The following is a 22,155-nucleotide window of genomic DNA, read 5'->3' on the forward strand; positions in this document are numbered from 1 at the left end:
CAAAAGCCACAGTGGCAAACAAAAATTCAGCAGTATCCTCTGAATCTTAGACAATGCCCAGAATTTCAGTGGCAGTTAAGACTTTCAGTCATGTTTCCATCCTCATTGCCACTATGTCCTATGACAAGAAATATGAATGGTAGTATGGCACACACTCACATTGATACCATCCCAGGAGAAATCTGTCCGTGTTTGCTGAAGAAAGCAAAAAAGGACATCGTGTTAGTGTAACAAATAAGCTGCAAATTGTCATGCATCTCTCTAGTAGTTAGTGATAATCAACAGCCTCTACTTTATCTGGGGAATTTAAAAATGTGTCTTTCAGTCTGGCTTCATTCCTTTCTGTTGATTGTGGTGTCTGTAGGTGCCATGGTGCTTGAAGGTATACAGGTAAATACGATGATAAAGAGTGTAAGAGAGGGAGAAATACAACCACCTTTTGGTACGACTCCCCTTCTAACAGCTCTTTGCTAAATACTGCAATGCTGGCAACCTTGTGTGGGTGGTGCATCCCTCTGAGGTTAACACAAGGAGGAGCTACACTACCTGTGTATTTTTAGCATAATATAAGAAGTTACAGAATGATTTTCTCCTGAAATTATTTTCTCTTGTAATCTTTCAGTTCGTCCACTCTGATCCAGTTTCTATTTGCAAACGAGATCCATTTTCCCTACCAGTCAGTACGGTAGCAATTCATAGTGCATTTCCCTCAGCTGGAGGACTCACATCTCAACATCTTAGTTTAGTGATGTGAGCACTCACAAAAATTTAGTAACTATTTATACAAACCAAAATGTTCCATGAGGTAGAATTTATGCTCAATGAGTTACAGATCTGTGTTAAATTTTAACTGAGTTTTCCATACAAGGTTATGCCCCACAATTTCTATCAGGATTTCACAAAACTCCACATTTCTTAGAACTACATTCCAAGATAGCAGTGTAAAAAAGAAATAAAATACCTACATGTTGGCACTTCATCAGATTATGTAAATTGTATGTTATCTGTGAACATTATTGGTGACTTTCAAAATGTTATTTGTTTAAAACATATTTTCACTAATCATGACTGCCTGCCCTGGACCTTACAGAGCTGAAAATTCAGGTATCTAAGCTGCAGTAATTCAGAACAGGAAATGAATCAGACCTTGAGGCACTAAATGGTAAATCAATTGGCAGTGAATTACTAGTGAACACATTCCTAAAAATCAAAATGGAGACAAATACATTTCTTCAAGACATTGTATGGCTGTACTACAGAAGCTGGGACAGCCATGATGTTGGGCATTTTAGTAAACCCATAATTCAAGGAATGCAGACCTACAGGTTTGTCAGAACTGCCACAGTTTTATTCATATACTATCTATCCTAGTTGTCAGTGGTTAAAAGCACTTTCATTTGCAACTCTTACTCACTCCAGATACTCTAAACAGAATGACTCAACTCTATTCTAAACAATCCAAACTGCATAGATATACAAGTCTGATCCTTGGGTGCATACTAACATTCTGGTCCAATCCCAGTGATGCACAGTACTCATTTCTGAACTCAGAAGGAATTGAAATTTTTCAGTCTCCCTCGATGAGCGTATCTGGGACAAGCACTCACCTCAGTAGAAGGACGATGGAAGCTGCTGCCATGCAGTGAGCTGGTGCTGTCCATATTGATTTGGTCCACATCTTTCAGTCCCTTCCAGTCTACTGCAATCACCTCATTTCCTGTGGGAACACATCTAGTCAGGCTTCCAATTGTCACTACAATGCATTTCAGCATTCTTCAGTCAAGTCAGCTTAGCATACAGGCGAATCACTGACCTTAAGACAACAATAGCCTTAAATCAGACCTGATTTTAATCAGATCACCTGTACATCATCAACTACTACATTTCACAAAAATATTCCCACATGAAGACAAATCACTTGCATTGTTCTTAAGCAGAATGTATGCTTGGCTAAACCACAGCTCCCCAAAATAAAAGAATCTAGTCACGATGTATGACTGAGAAATAACCAATTCTTTTGATATCCTGTTTCATTATTAAGCCATCGTTATTTAAAAAGGCATTTCTCCTTTCTAGTTTGAATTGGTTTGGCTTCAACTTAGAGGTGCTGTCCTTGCTTTGCCTTTCTTGGCAAGATTAAAGAGTTTTTTAATACCTGTCATTACATTTCAGAAAAGTTATTCATTCCCTTGATTTTCTTCTTGACAAATTAAACAGACAGAGATCCTTAGGTTTCTTATTGTATAGCATTTTTCCATCCCCATTAATAAATCTGCACCTTCTTTCAAAAGACATCTCACATTTTTTACTTCTTTGAAACACGGACATAAGAGTGCATAGTACTGCAGGACTGCTTGCACCTATTCTGCTAGTAAAGGTAAAAATGACTAACTGCTCCTCATCGCATTAACCCGTTGTGACATAAACTTGCAGCAGATTCTCACGTTCAGCTGTTGGTTCACTGTGATCCCTGTGCTTTCTGCACAGCTTTCTGAGATGTTCACCCATTCAAAGGCAGTCTGTGCTGTTTGATCTTAGAGGCATTTTAATACAACTTAAATGATAAATATTAAGATAAATATTAATAATATGAAATTGAAGGAATAAAGATAAAAAATAAAATGACTAAACAAGACTTAATTTTAATGTAAGTGAAACTATATGTGAAGTAACACTTCAAATAGCCAGGGAAAAAGGACTGCTCTGAATGACTGCTCTGTCCATTTGGCTATTTACTGTTCCATTTACTGTGCCATCCTTATACTCTGTTTAAAAATATTTTATTCCTGCATCCACGTCATGGAGTAGAAGACCATGTTACACTTAAAACTGAGCTTTTGGAAATCTAGAAAGAAGGACAGCTCCTACAATGATAATCAATTCCTGGATCAACTGAGCAATCTCTATTCTATTTAAAATAGATGTTTGTGGATGTGAATGGTGCTATTTTCAACAGCTTTTAGCCTTTTAGTTGCTCTTTGTTGCAAGTTTCTTCACCACAGACATATGAAAACCCTCTTGCTTGTTCTAGCAGCTCTGGCACGTTTACACCGGTTCATCACCACCAGATCTTCTGACAGGCAGGAGGTGTTGTGCAATCCCCTGCTCTACGCAGGCCTGTAAGAGGCATGGGGAAGCCCGAGGCATACTCATTAGCTAGAATTCAAAATGCAAAAATATTAATTTGGTCTCTTAAAAAAGGCTAAGCATGGTGAGCCAAAAACCAGCAGAGAGCAAATGTTATTTGATTTAGTGACCACACCACCTCTCACATCTCATCACTTTCTGCTGTGTAAGATCTCTCTTTCTAAAAGAATCAAGTCATATTTTCCCCATCAGACTTGAATTATGTTTCTGTTCATCAGGATAATCGGAATTGAGTTCTTTAATAGCATCCCCCATGTGCTTCTGACTAGGCTGAGTAAAGCAGAAGCTATTCAGAGAACTTAAAAAAAAAAGCACATTCCTGTACTGTCTGCTACAGAGCTGTGCATTAGAGGTCAGACACAAACAGATTTCAGGAGGAGACAGGATTTGGCTATAATGAGCATGACAAAGACTACCTTTCAATGTTGTGATCATCTTGACTAATATTCCTAACAAGTATATACATGTATTTGTCCTTACTGAGTTCCATTATTTATTTCTAATTGCAATTACTATTAACCATGATCAATTAAGGGGCTACAACTGTACAATTTTGTGTTAAATTCTGATTGGTTCATTCAGCTTCTATCTGCAGGCATACTCCTTTGCAGGGCCTGTTAGATTATGTGATAAAAGCTCATCTGCACACCCACAAAGGAGCACAGAGAGACAACCTCAGAAGAGGGAGCCCAAATAAAGTGCCTGAACATTAGTGAAAATGAAGCTTGACTTGTTGGTGAGGGGTCTCTGCCAGCAACTGGAGTGGGGCTGCAGCCTTGAAGGGCTTACATGTCTGGGTGCCAGCAGCTGGAGAGACCAGGATCCAGGCACAGCCACTGTACAGACTGTGCAGCCCAGCTGAACGTGGGCAGGAGGAGCCAAGGAATCAACAGAGGTCCGTGGGAGTCTGAAAGTGGAGTTAGGAGTGAGAGCCCACCTCTGCTTGCTGGGATTAGGTTGCCTGTTCTTGTGAAGGCAGAATGCTCCTTTGCTCCATCAGCACCCCTTCTGTCACACGAGAAGAGGAGGTTTGGGGCTCTCCTGCTACAGAGATGATGTATGCAGTCAGTGATGCTGGAGAAGCAAGAGACGCTACCACTCCAGAGCAAAAGGCAGCAATGCAAAAGCCTTCATTACAGGCTTTAAGCAGCAGTGCCAAGGCTGTTTTATCTCCATTTATCCTCAGCCTCATTCCCGTACGTTCAGCTGTTTCTGAGTACAGCGCTGTGGTGCTACTGCAGATCTCGACAACCTGGCACACAGTTCAAAACAGGCTGTTCTGAAAAGGCACCACAAAGAGACCTCAGACACAGAGAGACCAACCTCAGGGAGTCAGGTGCTCAGTACACGTGACTTAACAGTCTCAAAGTTTGGCACAGACACTCAATTTTTTTATCTCAGTATTGCTAACACACTGATGGTTTCCATGAAGCGTTAGACTGTGGAAAATATTATTCTGGCAGATGGTGGCATCAAGTAGTTGAAGTGAATTATCATCAAACTATTATTTGTCTCAAAGTCCACACTTGCTCTGTAGTAGTAGAACTAAAGGCCTACAAAATGTATTTATAGACTGAACAATTATTGAAAATTCTTGGTCCAAACAGTTTCACAGATACTAAGAAAGAAAGATTTTAGGTGATAGCACATCTTTAATATCTTCAAAATGTTTTGCAAGGCAAAAATATCTAAATATCTGCTTAAGTGTTACAACACCACACACTGTGGTAGAAAAGGAAATCTCTGGACTCTGACTGGCATTGAGCCTGGGGCAATGTTACTTCCTCTTATTGAAAGTAGGAAAAGTTCAGAGGTGGCTTTTCTCTTTTTCACTTCTGCTAGAAACAGCCAGAGCAATATTAATACATAGACATGAAAGATCAAGTTCTGCTCTGACAGATGGAAGGAAGAAATGGAAAATCAGAAAGAAACATGGACAGCGAAGTAGGAAAAGGGGAACTGAAAGCAGCACATTACATTGTGAATGGTTTTTATCCAACCTCATCGATGTCTTTCTCCCTTCAATTAGTATGTTTCTCTGTTGTAATAGTGCTTTTCTTCTCCAAAATAATTTCTTTTCTCTTATCCACCTTCCATTTCATCTTATGCTAATCATAATGCCTAATTCAATTGTAATTCTATCATCAGTCACCTCTTACAGACACAATTTGTTCCTCTTCATGTAGAGCTGATGAACATTTTAAAGTATAAAGGGGTCACAAAGCTAATTTTCAAGTGGGATTTTTAAAACACATGCAACTGATTTCTTGTTGAAACGTTCTGAAGGAAGGTAAAGTAAGATAATTCAGTTTCTGAGGTCTTTTTTTGTACAATGTGCATAGAAAGCACATAGAGGGATTTTGTATTTCATTGCACATTTTAAAGATCTTTTTTTTAAAACTTGTTTGGTGATTTTTTTAACATTAGAAATTCCATCCTTACTCTGTAAGACACAAAAGATGACTGATGAACAACTAGGAAGCTAACTATAAGAAATAGTGAGAAAAAACCAACACAGCTGAAATTTATAAATATGTTAAGGCACACTGTTTTCAAATCATAGTTCCTATGTATTTTTAACACAAATTTAATGAAAAAACTCTGCCAGACACTTACCAGAAAAAGATGTATCCATGACAACTGAAGATATGTTTCTACTCTAGTCCTCTAAGCCTTTGGGGGGAAGATATCCCTCTAGTCTTTATAGTACTGGTTAGGTAAAAATCAAGAGTCAATTTTAACTCAGGCCTTTCTAAATAAATACGAAAAAAATGAAAAACATATGAAAAAGAGATGGGGGAAGGAGAATATCAGAACACATTTCCTCACTTTTTTTTTAACATGGTAACTATGAAGTCTGAAATTAGAAAATGTATGCGCTAAGATTCTCAAGAAATATGAAATAATGACCATTTTTATGAACGCACTGGACAACTCCAAGAATCCATCTGCATGTCAATATCCCACCTTGCTGATCTAGTATGATTTTTTTTGTTGTTATTTTAACAACATTGTCATTTTGGTGCATACTTTTGAATTCTAGACAGACATAAAATTTCTTCATTGGATTTATTTTCAGTTTCTTTCCATTTCTGCAATAATAGGAAATTCACCTAGCTTTGAATGACTTATCTGTCATAATGTTAACAAGTCCGTTTTCTCTGGGTTTCTGCTTGATATTTTCTCAGTTCTACTTCACTGATATTCATTTAACAAGATATTTGCTTGAAGCAGGCATCTGCATCTATGCAAAAGCCTTTAATAACCTGTTTTGTTGCAACTTCTGTGCTGGATGCTCAAGATCTTCTTTAATCTGTCTTCCATATTTTGTTTTGCACTAAATAGGACACAACAGCTTTAGAGTCCTAAATGCTGTTTTCTTCTGACATGATGATTATGAAGATGCATGCACTACACCAAACATGATTTGTGTCAGTTGCTTTCTGATGTGATATGTCAATTAACATAAGAAGAAACTTATTAATTAAACTGAATTTCCAGCACTGTTATTATCCACTGTTAGCAAACTGTCCCCTCTTTCCTGAGTTTTACTTTCTTCAGAGAGCAGAAACATTATCATTGGTAGGTAGGCAGTGTTAATGTTGGTAAATGGTAAATTATTCTTTTCCATTCCCTTCTTTTCCCTGAACAACTAAGAAAACAACAAATGTAATTGCAGCAATTATTAGCAGTCTTTGAACTGTTCTTTCCAATATACCAATTTTCATAATACTCATGGGATTGTAGTATCTTTGTCAAATAGATCATCATCACATCCTGTCAAATATGGTTGAAATGAAAGAAGTGGAAGCTACTGGGAAGGACCAATAGGTGGGCAGATAGCATTGCTCCAAAGAAATCCTTCTCATCCCTACTTGCTTTCCAGAAAGCCACTCAGAGATAGCCAAAGGAGTAACATCATGAAAAGAATAAGCCTCTGTGTCAGGTGAAGCGTCCCAGAAACGAACTTGAGATGAAAGCACTCAAATTCTCCTACGTAAAGATCAAAAATCAACCTGAGTTATTTGTATAATTGTATGAATGTGGATAAGGAAACAGAAATTAGCTACTGTTTGCTTTTTCAGAGTGTAACTAGAAACTGAACCCCTTGCAAAAGATGAATAGAAAAATGCCTGTTTTCATGGGTGAAAAAGAGCTGAGGAGCCAATCAGAGCATTTGGTCTCCACAAAACAGATGTCTTGGAAATTTCCGGTCAAAAATGAAAACACCTACAGTTCTGAGATATCTGTAAGGATTAGGAATCAGACACACAGTTATCAGGGTCTTTTTTTTTATTTAGGCAATGTAAATCATTTCCAAGACCTATTTCCCAGACCCAGACCCATTCTAACACTTTCTACAGGTAGGTCTCTTTTTAGAGCTGTTTAGGATATAGCAGAGGATATATTAATGAACAAAGCTCCAAGACCAACATTTTCCTTCTTGACTGGAAATACTTTCAAACCAATGCTAAAGGTTACTGCACACCATGTCCTTGCAACTAAAAAGAGATGAACACAGAATCTAATGTTAGACACAGATAGTTCTGTTCTGAGAAGCAGTCATGTCATTTAAGCCAAGGAGGTACTGCAAAATGAAACACATCCAATTAACACAACAGCAACAAAAAATCTCAAAGCCCTTTCTGTCTCATTTGCAGAACAAGTATCAGCCAGCATGAACAGAAGCAATGGATTTATCCTCATTCTTCAGTGCTTCTCTGAAGTGCAGAGAATGTGTCCCCAGGGGCCTCATTCAGCACAGTAAGTATGGAAACATCAATATGAACTGAGGTAGCAGCCGTTTTTTGTGGGCCTGTAGCCAACACTGCAGAAGTAATATGCAGCAGGCAACTTCACATTTTGCTCTCCCTATGTATTTCACTTTTAATCTCTGTGGCAAATATGTCACATGAGCACTGTCTCAGAGCACAAGAATATCGTTAGTTGTAATATCTGTGTCCTGTAGTTTCACCTCTACCAATGAGAAGGAAGGACCATACCAGCTACTCCACAGGAGTCAACCAGCAGATTGCATTGCATCTTTCCCCCACACTCCTTCCCCTGCATTTGGAGCAGGAAGAGAAAGGTATCACTAACATTTCCTACTTACATCAGATCAGCCCACTACTGCCCACTACTGTTCTCCATCCAGCAAGATGGGAAGGACATGGGGAAGAGATACCACAGAGCTTTTCTGCTACCCTGCTATCCCCTTTACCCTTTTCCTCCCTCACTCTAATGTGACTATATATATATGAAGAACACATACACAACGACCGCCTACCCCTTCTCTTCCCATACGCACTCTTTCACACCATACCCCTCCTCGGGCTCCTCAGCACCTCCATGCATTCTCTGTGTTCTGTTTTCTGACCCTGCCTGTCACCAGGCCAGCCCTACTCCACATTCTGCCCTCCAGCACTGCTTGTGGAGCCCAGGTCTTTTCCCCTCACACAGCCCACTCCTCTATTCCCCTCTTTCAACCTTCCTGCAGACTTCCAGACCCTCTCCCATGCACTGTTGCAGACAAATACCCAGATTCCCATCCCCATTGCCCCACCTGTTTGAAGATGTGACAGATTGAGAAAGGGTGGTTGTTGACCCCATGGGCTCTCCCAAACCCTCTCTTCCCCTCAGCCTGTGGGATAGTTAGCATCACTGCCAGCGTGAGGTCAGCAGGCCAAGAGGGGAATCCAATGCTGCATCTTCAAGCCCACTAGTATTCTCCAGTCAGCAAGATGAGTTGGAGGAAGAAGCAGAACAAGAGCTTGCTCAAAACACCAGCCCGCAAGGGAAGCTGCAACCTAATAGTGTCAAGTTCCCTTCTCTTTAGCTGCTCCTCCTCAGCTTATGGGGTATCATTTTTGAAGCCCCATAGCATACAAACATCTACCTCTTTCCCCACAGCCGTACACTCTGCCAAAATCCCCACCAACCACCTCATTTTGGAAAAACAGCACTGGTCAGAGCCCCTTCCTTCCACAGCCAGGAGGCATAGAGACTGCTGCTTCTCTCTCACCACCCTCCTCCCCAAAACCAAAGTATGGGAGTTGCCAGTGGTAGTGATGTCTTCTGCTATGACAATAGCCACCAAATCATAGCAGGTTTTCTACCTCCCAGCACAAGTCACTCCACAGGAGGCAACAGATAAAGGCCTTTGCTGGAGGCTCTACTTTTTTCTCAAGTCCCTGTAAATTTTGAGTTTAAGGGTGACACTAACTCACTCCTGCCTCAGGACTTCTCCAAATGCTGTTTTCCTCATCTTCCCCTTGCTTTTTCTGGCAAAGTTGGCATTTCCCATTAGCCCTGTCCTGCAGGGCTGGAAAGGATAACTCCCTCTGCCAGTGAGCATCCATCCAGATTCTAGCAGCAGTACATGGCATGATGGAGAGATGCAGAACCTTTTATCATTCAGCATCAGGAAACTTGTACATCCAGAACTCCTCAAGGGACATTCGGGGCTTTCCCAGCTTCTGAATTGGCTCCTTTCTGGCCCAGGAAAGAGTCACTGGACAGCAAAGACTGGAAGTAGTAACAACACACGCAGACACCCAGCCCAGGGAAGACAAGAGTTCTCATGCCTCCTTCCTCTGTGCATTAATGTCTGGAGACCCAAACCCAATCCTGTCAGTGGAGTAACAGACAGGGAAAGTATATCCGTGGGCCCAATTCCCATCCCTAGAGAGGAGACAGACTTCCTCTATATCCCTAAAGGAGGCTATTGCAGTCCATGTCTGGACCCTCAAAGACAGTCAAGATGGCAGAGCTGGCCACAGCCGGCCAAGGGAAACGTGGCCATTGCTGTCATTCCTCCATGAAGATTTTAGCTGTGGGATTTCAGAATGGTTCTCTCCATCTCTCATCTCTCACCACATCCTTCTCTCTAAATTGGAGAGGTATGGATTTGAAGGATGGACTGTTCGATGGATTAAGAACTGGTTGGCTGGTCACAACCAAAGGGTTGTAATCAATGGTTCTATGTCAGGGTGGAGGTCGGTCACAAGCGGTGTCCCCCAAGGCTCAGTCTTCAGACCAGTGCTCTTCAACATCTTTATCAATGACATAGACAATGGAATCGAGTGCACCCTCAGCAAGTTTGCAGATGACACTAAGCTGAGCGGTGCAGTCGATACACTGGGGGGAAGGGAAGCCATCCAGTGGGACCTGGACAGGCTGGAGAAGTGGGCCCATGAGAACCTAATGAGGTTCAACAAGGCCAAATGCAAGGTGCTGCACTTGGGCTGGAGCAATCTCAGGTATTTATACAAACTGGGGGAAGAACTCCTTGAGAACAGCCCTACAGAGAAGGACTTGGGGGTCCTGGTGGATGAGAAGCTGGACATGAGCCAGCAGTGTGCGCTGGCAGCCTGAAAGGCCAACTATGTTCTGGGCTGCATTAAAAGAGGAGTGGCCAGCAGGGAGAGGGAGGGGATTGTCCCCCTCTACTCGGCTCTTGTGAGGCCCCATCTGGAGTCCTGCATCCAGACCTGCGGCACCCAACACAAGAAAGATGCGGAGCTCTTGGAACGAGTTCAGAGGAGGGCCACCAAGATGATCAGAGGGCTGGAGCTCCTCTCCTGTGAAGAAAAGTTGAGGGAACTGGGCTTGTTTAGTTTGGAGAAGAGAAGGCTCCGGGGAGACCTCACTGTGGCCTTCCGATACTCGAAGAGAGCTTATAAACAGAAGAGGGAATGATCGTTCACAAGGACAGACAGTGATAGGACAAGGGGGAATGATTTTAAACTAAAACAGCGGAGATTTAGGTTAGATATTAGGAGGAAGTTTTCCACACAGAGGGTGGCGACGCGCTGGAACAGGTTGCCCAAGGAGGTTGTGGATGCCCCATCCCTGGAGGCGCTCAAGGCCAGACTGGAAGTGGCTCTGGGCAGCCTGGTCTAATGGTTGGTGATCCTGCACTCAGCAGGGGGGTTGAAACTAGATGATATTTGAGGTCCTTTTCAATTCAGGCCATTCTATGATTCATTCTATGATCTTTGCATCTTCAGCCACTTCAGTTAGCACTGAATCCAATATCCGAGGCCAGTGGGGGAACAAGCCACTGTTTTTGCTACCTGCCAAAGACTAATTGCTCTGGCAAGAAGCTACAGTTGACTCTTACCATGGCAGACTACAACCTTATTGTCATCAGAAAGGGCCCTATTCAAGGAGAGAAGGGGACCAAGGGAGCTAAATGCTTTCCTGTACTCTGGGGACCACATTTCTGTCTACACAACTTACAGGTATACAGCACTGCTGCTACCACTACCACCACCACTGCTGGACAGCAGGTTCCTCAGCACTGTTCCCTCTTTCTCTCGGCTCAAAATCCCATCATGAAACCCCATGAAATGGGGGGACGATCTCCAGAAGGGGCTAGCTGCTTTCCTTCCACTGAGTAGGAGGGTCTTCTATTGTGTTCTTGCAAGTGACTTTCACTGATCTAACTGCCAAGCTAAGTTGCTGCAGGGGTAGAGAAGCACAGTCTACTTTAGCTGACAAACAGATAAAGATTCTTGTTACTACCTCTGGTAGAACAGTAACCCTGTTTACTTTGGAAATATAACCCAATATGCTCAAAGTCACTGAAGGTATGCCTGTCACCTGATACACCATGTAGAATTCTCTGTGTAGAATGGGGGTCAGTAATCTAGTTGATGTCCATACCCTGATATGGCAAGGAAGGCACTGATATGTGCCTTCCTTGGTGGTCTGGTTCTTCCCAAGTGCTACTAGTGAACAGAGACTTTAAAATAGACCACTGAACTAGAAACAGAGGGGTATACATAAGAATACTACACCCTGGAGCAAACTCCACATTTCTCACTATCCTTCCTCAATCTCAGTAGTAGAGTATAAACTACTGCTGGCTGAATTGCAACTGTTTCATTTAACAACGTTGCAAAATTATTTTTCTCACATCGTCATCCATGGTGCTTGCCATCACCTCCTGTAGGATGACACTATCTCATTAACATTTTAACAACAACCTGATAAAGAATATAAGCTGTATAGCAGCCTCCCAGGAGTTCTGGATCAATACATTAGAAAAGAAGCACACATTTCCCTTAGCCCAAAGGTGCTAGAAAGTAAAGTAGGAAGATGTGGGTCAAGCTCTCCATCTACATGAAAGCATCAAGGTAGTGGAAGAATTTGCCAAAACAAACAGGATATTCTCAGGCTCAAAAAACAGGCTGCCCCTCAGGAATTCAGTAGGTGTCACATGCAGAAAGTCATACTGGTCCTGGAAGAACTTTAGGTCCAACACACCATTGTCTGGTTGCAGACGAAACTTCTTTGGGAGATGGATAATGGCACCTGCCTTGTCGAGAAGTACAAAACACATTGTTTGCATCTTTGCAAGGGGTACTGCTCCTCAAGTAGGTCCAGAGCAGATGCAGTAAGGTGGAAGGATCTTATCTGCAGCCCACTTCTCTTTGGATAACATTGTTTTCTACATTTGCCACGCTGCAAGCAAATATACTCAGTGACTGACCAAGACTTACTGGAGCTCCTCCTCACTGTGGCCGCAATCTCAGAAACCCTCCACCACATGCCCAGCAGAAAAACTCAAGGCTCTGCAAGACCACCAAGGCTGAGCCTCCTGGGAGAGATTTTTCCTTCTCTTGCCAGAGAGAGATGAGAGTTCTTCCGACAAAAAAACAAACTCTGAAACCTCTACAAACTGAGGAAGGGCTGCAAACCCTTTAGTAAACACATAATGTAGCCAAATCTATAATGTAGCTAAAATCTGTAGGGGTCCACCCCAATTAGAGTTACATGGTACCAGTACAGAGCAAAGAAACCCTACCTGATCTAAGACCACACAAAGACAATCTGCCATTCACTTTTCTTCACCTCCTGGTCCCCCAAACAGAAGAAAGTATTTAACAGAATAGGTCATGGCTTTTTTTATGGAGACTCTGAGGGTATTCAGTTTCAACTCCTGCTTCACACAGTTTCTCTAGCTGCTGTGTACAGTCACAGAGTGCTTGCTCAACAGGGTCCTTCTGGCTTCAGATGGGGAGTGAGTCAGGGCTGCCCCATTCCAGACATAACCACTCTACCACCATAGAGTCCTTATGTATATTCTCTTAGGGCATGACAGACCTGGTGTTCAGAGAACTAAACTTGTGGGTGGTCTTGTGAGTACACATTGCTGACATGCTTCTCACAGTCTGGTGCTTCAAAGATGCAGCACGAATGGGTCTACCAAATAATGTACATAGCACCTTCCTCTGTTCAAGTAAAATGGATCAAGAGTTCCGTCCAAGCATTTGCAAATAAATGCTTAAGCAGGCTGCTAGCAAATTTGCAGTTGCACTCCACACCAGTAGGGTACATGTCTCTTGCTTTGAGAGCCTATCTCTGAGCTACCAGCCACCTTCCCATTACTAGCTGGAATGAGAGAAAGGTCAAAGCATCTTGACTGGCTGCAAAAGTGGGCAGAACAAATGCAGTTACTTTTTCTTCAGGGAGGGTCTTGGTCATCAATCAGTGAACACTGACCATGCCCTCGATACTGCATCAAAACCCTGTACTTTATCCCTGCAACACTGACAGACTCTGAGATAAATTACTGGAGCTCTGAACAGACTCTTTCATAGCTTAGGCAGTCCAAGCTGGATTGTGCTGGCATATGCCTTCCTCCACCTCTCCTGAGATGTCTACACCTATGACACAAGAAGCCTTCTGCACGATCTTCTCGAACTTCCGGTCTTTCACAAAGCCCTCCTCAGAACCTGGAAGCTCTGCAGTACAATCAAGTCTCTCATCATCACCAACAAAGGGAAATGTCTTTTTTGTGCCCCTACTGCATAAAACCCACCTCCATGAGTGGGCAGTAACCTCCTCACTGCATGGAAGGATGGCCCCTGCAGCATTACCAAAACTGTGAAACTCTAGCTGTATGGTCAGTCAACCTTACATCACTTGCCTGGTGTACTCAGATTACACCACATCTCCTACCTCAGGCAAGTCCCACAGGAGTTTAGGTCCCTCCAACACCTAGCTCCATGGATGTCCTTCTAAGGCCTTGGTCTGTGACTCCCTGTTCAACCTACACACCACTCTGGCAAGCCTTGAACATTCAGATGACCTTCGCTGAGAACGCTTCTATGCATTCACACACCAACTGAACTGCTCCACTTCCTCACCATCACATCCTCACCATCATATCCAAACCAGACATACGGTTGCAGAACCACTCATTGTCAGGAGGGGATGAGAAAACCTGGTGGACAGTTTCTACTCTGTGCTAATTCTCCAGCCCAGAAGGAACATCTGATGGAAAATCCTCCACCAAGGAGAAAGCATAAATCTGCAAGTTTGTTCACAGGATCTCCTGACTCATGTCTCTTCTGCAATGACAGACAGACTGGCACCAGTGTTCATCATACATGCAAGTCTTCTGACTTTTCCAGAACTTCTTATTTAGATTTTCTCTGCTCTTCTTACCAATTTAGCTGCAGAGCTCCCACCACAAGCCATACTTAATTCTGATCCTTCTTAGTTCTTTTTTTCTTTTTGTCACTTTTGTCACTAACAATTGTCTGGGTTTTTTTTTTTGTTCGTTTGTTTGTTTTTTGAGTAGAGTGTTGGTGGGCAGGGGGCAGTAAGTATTTAGAATTTGTTTGGAACAACTATAAGCTTGCCCCCCAGATGGGAGTGGACATGTAAGAAATAGTTTAAGTAGGGAAAACAGTAGTGATATTTTCCCAGAATACTTCTTCTCACCTCCAATCAATTTACACCTCAAGCAGTTCCCAAGACAGGGATGTTGCTTCTGTATTTAGTCACCTTTAAAGGAGTTTTCTTCTATTCATCTGTCCACTTTTTACAACAAAGAAACCCTTTAGTACCTATAGCATCCTATACAAAGAGTTCTTCAGTTTAAGTATGCATTATGTGAAGAAGTGATAGCTTTTCTTTGTTTGAAATTGCCATTTCACTTTCATTTGTTGTCTACATTCTGTCTTCAAAATAGATAATGAAATATTTTTCCCTCTTCATTTTCTCCACATCTTTCATATTGTAGAGAAAATACATGACTGTATAGACATCTGTCATAATTCCCCTAATCATCTCTTCTCCAGACTTGAGAAATTCCTATGTACTTAAATGGCTTCGTAAACATAAACCACACCACACTTTTGGCTGTCTTTTTGCCTTTTTTTCTGAATCTTTTCCAGTTCAATTATGTCTTTTCTAGAACGGAAATAAAAAAAGACAACGCATGCTATTCAAAATACAGGCACAGAATAGATTCATGCGTAGTAGTATAATGCTGTTTCTCATTTTATTATCTATTTTTTTAATAATTGTTAACATTTAACTGGCATTGTTTTTGCTACTAAGAATTAAGCTACCCATTATAACTCCAAGACCACATTTTTGAATGGAAATAGTCAACTTAGGACCTCCATCATTGTGAATGTAACACTGTAATTGTTTTGTTTATCACACTACATATATCAACTTCAAATTTCACCCATAATTTTAACCTCTAGTCATTCAATATTGTAATATCCTTTTGAAAACCTCTGTCTTGTTTGCTTCCCCAAATAATTTATTATCATTAAGATAACTTTCTTATTTTATTATTTACCCTCCTTTTTCATACCACATGAATATGCACAATCTGAAAAAAGATCCCTGTGTAAACTGGCCATTCCTTGCTAATCCTCGTTTCCTATCTTTACCCAGCTGCTTAGTAATTTTAGGAACTTCCCTGTGATACAACAGCAGATTCATGTCTCTAACACCTTTTACAAATGTGCTTTGGAAATCACAGTAGACTACAGCCACTGAATCTCCTTTATCAGTACGTTCGTGAACACTTTCTAAGATGTATAAGGCATCATTATTTCCCTCAATAAGAGCAGCATTAACTCTTCCTCAGTGTATCTTACTTTTTCATGCATACACTAGTACTGTTCTTTAGAGTAACATTTATTAGCTTGCCTGGTATGCCTATCTCTTTTATTTGCCTATAGTTTCCTACATCTTAAAATTAGTTTAAAAACTGGTATCACATTACCTACCTTTCAATCTTACTGTACCAAAGTAATTATAACAGTACATAACATAATCAGTAGTTCAACTTTTTCAGCCTCAAATTCCTCCGGAAATCTTGCATGAATATCACTTAATGATATTTTATGCTTTTGTCTACCTACTTTACAACATCATTTACTGAGGTTTCCATCTGAAGCTGAGCTTCTGATACATCTTCAGCATGGAAAGGTTCCAGAGGATAAACTTTCACAAATTCTACCACAACAAGCAGATGCAAATAAATATTATTTAATGGTATGAGGGTTTTTTTCATTATTATTATCTGTTTGCTTGCTTGCTTTTTTTCTGCTATGGTCTTAAACTCTCTCAGTCACATAGAGCCTCTTTAGTAATAACAGTATGTACTAAATTCAAATCATTGCACAAGGCAAGTTACTTGATTTTTTCAGTCCCTTTGACTGGCTCCTGGAGCAAATGTTTTAACTTTTACATCACACTCAAACTTACAGCCTACACATAGAGTTAACTGAAGACCATGTTACTACTGAGTTTCCTGCCTTCGCTGTCTCTTCAGTCTTTCTGTGGCTGTCACTGTTGTCACCAACCTGACTAGTGACAGTAAATGGTCAATAATCCCATAATAATATAATTCCCAAGACTGTTTTCTATTATTACTATTTAGGTCTGGAACATCAATCCACAGGAGCATTTGGACCACCATACTATTTTCTCCACTTCAGTTAAGAATTTTTGCAATGACATGTTCCCCATGAACCGTGCCTGATCAGCATCCGTAGCTACAAACACATCTTCCCAGGATATAGAGACTGTTTCCTTTTATAAATCTAGTACACTCCTGGACTTGAGAACTTGCAGCTTAAACTCACGAAGAAACATCTCAATTTTCCAACCCCATCTCCTTAAAACAGGTGAGGCTAGAAGTATTCCATTCTTTAGTTATATTTTCCATTGCTGCACTTGAAATACATTTTTTTTTTAGAAAAAAAATTGACTTTTACATATTCAGGTGACTGAGAACTCAGTACAATTCTTGGTAAATTATTCCAATAGTTAAGAATTTTTACTATATGATTGTTTGCTTTAATTCCAATCCAAACATGTCAGCCATCTTTCCACTGCGTCTTAACTGTTTTCTGCCAGCTTGAAGACACAGATTGTTTTGATGCTTTTTCTTCACTTGAGCACTTAAAAACTGTCACCAAGTCATCCATGTAAGATTTTATTCACAGTTCACATATTCATTTTCTGACAATTCTTCTGTTCTGCAGCACTTCCCAAAGTGAGAATAATATAATTAGACAAAGATTTTTCTATTATTTTTTCCCCACAAACACCAAAAACAGAGAAAATACAACCTTCTCTCCTCACTTCAATATCCAGCTCTTTATAGATCAAAGAACCACAGCTTTGGCTGCAGGATCACAACAGAAGCTATTGATCTACTGATTATCTGTTCAGACATCTCTAATCTTTTTCAGTGTGACTGCTTTCTAATATAGAGCTCTGGTCCTGTACCTACTGCTCACATTCTGTCATTAGATATATGAGCTCATATTTAGTTAGTTTAAAATACACACTGTTATTCAAGATTCAGTAATCCCTATTAATTAAACTGTTCCATTTCAGTAATTTATCTGTTTCACTTGTATTTTTGTTTTTAGTACTTCATTCAATCTTTTTTTTGATGAACTTTATCAATATTTTAGATTTCCATGTTAAATCACAGGTACTGACAACTATACTGAAAAATATGGAATCACGTAAGAAACACGAACATTCCAAAAATGATTCTATGTCTGTTGCTATTCTGATGCACTTAAAATGTACTATATTCATATAATAATAGTAAAAGAATAAGTACTAAATTTTTTGCTAACTGATCAGTGTTTTATATTTTATCAATCTAGTATTTTAGATCTATTCCCATAATTATAGGTGAAGTTATTTCCATCGCTGGCACTCTTGACTGCAGGGAGTCTCACTAATGTCATGATATGAAGTTAGCTTGAAGAGATCTGTTTTGAATAAACCCATTCTTGATTGGCATCTTATGCTTCTAATATTCTACTGGGAATTATATCAGATTGACAAAGTAAGTACCCATGTCATCTCACAAAATTTTTAAAGTTTTGATAAAACCCAGCTTTCCACCTCCAGAGCTTCCTCAGTATTTCAAGGTTTACTGGAAAAAAAAAAACAAAAAACAAAAACAAAAAAAAAAAAAAACAACCTACAGCTTTGAATTTTTGTCCAACTGTTGAAACACTCTTCAGCACAAGTTATCTAGAACTGGCTATTTTAAGTATCAGTCTGACATTATTGTTGTTTGCTGCTGGAAAACATACATATTTTAAATGAGCTGAAAACTATTTTTCTCCTACATTCCCCCAAGAAAACAGGCCAAAAATACGTACTGATCAGCTAGGTCACTTTCTCTGCTTCAACGCACATCAATCTATAGAAGCCATTGACTCCTAGCTCTCAAATAACTACCTGTAAGAGTTCACAGACTCAGTATGCTTTCCTGCAGATATATTCCTCAAAATCACATCAGCAGTGCTGTTCACAAAAATAAAAGTCTTAGGGCAATCAGCAACATGCTCAAAACAGTTGTCCTACACTAATGACCTTCACTTATGCATTTATCTTGCACTTGTTTTTTAGTACAGTTTCCTTAGAAAACTAGCAACCGGGCTATTTGTTAGCTCTCTTCCTGCAACAACTTGGAAACCATACACTTATTTCAATGAACCTGACAAGACAGAGAGAGAGAGAGGTCTTAAAGATGATCAGTTTGTAGACACTTCATGACAACTGGTTGCAAGGTCAGTGACAGAGTCTCTGTTCAGATTCTCATTGGCAGAAATAAGTTCTTATCCCAGAACTCTTTGGCTGATTTTTCAGAGTGATCAGATAGAGAACAGCTCAAAAGAAGAAAGGCCAGACTAGAAAGAAGCAGGAGCAATAAAGTGAGACCAAGCACAAAGCAGTCTGGTAGGAAAGGCATCCCTCTGTCCCCTCTTTTGCTTTTCTACCCCTAACTAAGAGAAACAAGATATCCAGATGCCCTTCTTCATGTATGCCCTTTCTTTTCAACATACCTAGAAATAGAGGTTTCCCGTGCTCTTTTCCCTTCCACCTGTGTGCATGCAAGTAAACAAATAAATTCCTAATGCCATGACTCAGTTTCCTTTCTCATCACCTTTTCCTCTCCTAGATTTCTCCCTCTCATTTCTTGCCACTGCCTCACTGACACACTGAATGGGAAAGAAGGAGGAACCAGACAGTGCATCTCCTAGACATGTACTGTATATACTATACTCGCCACAACAGATCTCACTCCACACATCCTTCAGATCTTTTGTGGGGATGAATAAAGAGAAAAAGGAAGGAGATGTTTACTGATTCCTCCAGGTGCTTACCCTGCTCCTTTCAGTCCCCTGTCATGCTCCCACTCTGCTGAATCTGAAGTAGATGAACTGGAAGTGAGTGGTCTTTGCCTCCATTTCTCTTTCTGTCGATGCTATGAGCCACTGATACACGTTGTGCAGCACAGCCAGTGACAGAGAGACACAGAAAGTATGGGCTCCTCCAACCTTACTAGCATCTGCATTGCTTCTCCCTCTGACCATACAATGACCACTCTGTGTATGAAGTCCAGCAAATCTGCTAGCTAGATTCAGCAGATCAGATTTGACCCAGCGGATGACAAATGAAGAGTACTGCCTTTTCCAGTCTGCAACCCAGTGACTGATGCCGTGCATGAACGTACACCAGCTAACATATGAGCTGGTTTTTGCACAATTGCCAGGTTAAGCAAACGTGGAGAGGACTTCAGCTGACAGCTGGACTTCTTACAGGTGAGACAGTTTGTGGAATATGGTATTCCAAGTAGTTAAAGTGATGGATAGGAAAAGTATAGTAGGAGTGTACTAACTGTGCAGACACTTGCAGTCCTCTGACAGCACACAACTGAAGTACTGGGTAAATCTGATTCAGAAAGTCAGCCACTTCAGGCTTTAGGTTCTAAACATAGGATCACAGGATAATTCAGGCTGGAAGACACCTCTTGAGTTCCAAACTCCTGCTCAAATCAGAGTCATCTGTGAAGTCAGACCAGGTTACCCAGGGCTTTAGCCTGCCTGATCTTAAACAGACAAAGAATGGAGACTGCACAACCACACTGGAAAAACTGCTCCAGCACTTGACACTTCTCATGGTCTTAAAGGTTTTCTGATATCCAGTGCAAACATTTCTATTTTCTCTTCCCTCATACTCCAAAAGTACTATTAATTTCTTGGAATATTTTTCCAAGATTTCATTTCCCTTCATAAAAAGTGTTTGCTGCTGGCTTTTGCACAAAGAAATTAGAGATACCACCAGGAAAAAAAAACCTTGAGTTTTTCATTCATTTAAATCTATTCAAGGAATTAAAGGAAGACCTTATAGCACTAGTCAGAACAACCAATTCTATATGTCTAAGCTATGGTCAAAGGTACACTCACAATGCATTCAGAATGGAATACATTCAGATATGTGGGCGGGCCTGAAATATCTTGAATTTGGCTAATTCCATTACTGAAAATAATCAAGCTGGTCTCTGCATATACTTGGCACTCAAATATCTACAAGCTGGATTTCGCAGCCTTAACTGTCCAGCAACCTCAGTGAAAACCTCCTTTACATTTACTGAAATTAAGTGCAGCTATCATGAGGCACTGGGCAGCGAGGAAATGTGATGGAGTGAGTGATTATCACCAATATACAGACCTGACTTGCAGCTGTTATCAGAGGCAGAAGCCAGCTGCGATGCTCAAAAGGGCTCCGGACTGTTGTGTAACTGATACAACACCATGTAACAGAAAGCACGTATGATACTGAGATGTGAGCGGGTGCATCTGTGGAGAAGGTGACTGGATATCCACTTAGTCCTTTAAGATCACTTTTCAACTTTTCTCATACTCAAGGAAATACAAGTCTAATCATTGCCATTATGATTTCTGGCATCCCCTATAAGACTGAAGAACGTTATATGACTTCATTTCAGTCTTACACATACGGAGCTGCTCTGCTACGATCCTCTCTGTTACTTTCCCCAGGGAGAAATAACTGGAAATTTTATATTTAGGAAAGAAAATGTGAAGTTGAGGAAAGAAAATGTGAAGTGGTACATCACCAAACGTGCAAACTATGACTTCTAACTAGATCATAGAAAAATGTCCCCGAGGGAGACGGAGAAATCACATGGTTTGCTTAAAACTGGAATGGAAAAAGGCCCAGAGCAAGCTCAGGGCATAATCCTGCATTGGCCCCTGCGTGGTGACTAAACTAAATGTGACTGATTGTGATCTTTCTAGCACTAATTAAACCCCTCAAATTCTGAGTTCAAAATCTGCTACATGCAAATTCCAAGGTAAAAACAACAGAAGCATAGCATCCTTCTATCTCTGGATTCCTCTTGAAAAGGCAACACACAGCCTGTACATTAAACTAATTCTGCAAAAACCTAACCAGCTACACCATATAGCAAGAACACAAAGTTCTACTCATGATAGGGCATTCATTTCCAACCACATCCTAGAGTTCAAACGTAGCGCTTAAATGCACTGTTTTCCCAAAGCAAGGAATACAACCAATAACTCCATGAAGGCTGAAGTGAAAAATTTAGGCTGCCCAATGAGAATTGTTCGGAGCAAGCCTCCTTAGGTAGGGAAGCCCAAGTAAAATGCAAAGATCCAACCTGCACCCAGTCCAGCCTCTAGGACTCTAAAGAGATGCATATGAATGTATATCTCTGATCTATATGTATGAATGATACTTGCAACACATCAGTTATACTGGCTTTTTGTAACACAGATACCAGGTCAGAGATCATAAAAATCCTGCCACGCATAGAACAACTACCTTCATGGTTAAGCATGAAAGCTTGGTGGCACTCTGAAGTCCAGAGTGGATGCTACCAGATGTGTG

At 40.8% G+C, this 22,155-nt stretch overlaps 1 protein-coding gene across 7 annotated transcripts in view; it reads right to left on the bottom strand.

The window, feature by feature from the left end:
- Window positions 1–22,155, bottom strand: part of FAM131B (family with sequence similarity 131 member B) — a 45,340-nt gene that overhangs the window by 21,667 nt on the left and 1,518 nt on the right. For 4 of the 7 annotated variants that reach the window (XR_002438246.1, XR_002438248.1, XR_002438249.1 and 1 more), the window contains exons 2-3: window positions 1,608–1,717; window positions 160–195 (exon numbers count right to left, since the gene is read on the bottom strand). Coding sequence is in view for 1 of the 7 variants with exons in the window: in XM_021395596.1 (XP_021251271.1) it covers window positions 160–195; window positions 1,608–1,717 (146 nt within the window). In the remaining 6 variants the exon portion in view is untranslated. Of the gene's footprint in view, window positions 1–159; window positions 196–1,607; window positions 1,718–22,155 lie in introns of those variants that run through there. The other 3 variants (XM_021395622.1, XM_021395614.1, XM_021395632.1) reach the window with 2 other exon arrangements.

This window comes from Numida meleagris, chromosome 1 (genome assembly GCF_002078875.1).
Source record: "Numida meleagris isolate 19003 breed g44 Domestic line chromosome 1, NumMel1.0, whole genome shotgun sequence".
In the NCBI taxonomy this organism is placed as follows: Eukaryota; Metazoa; Chordata; class Aves; order Galliformes; family Numididae; genus Numida; species Numida meleagris.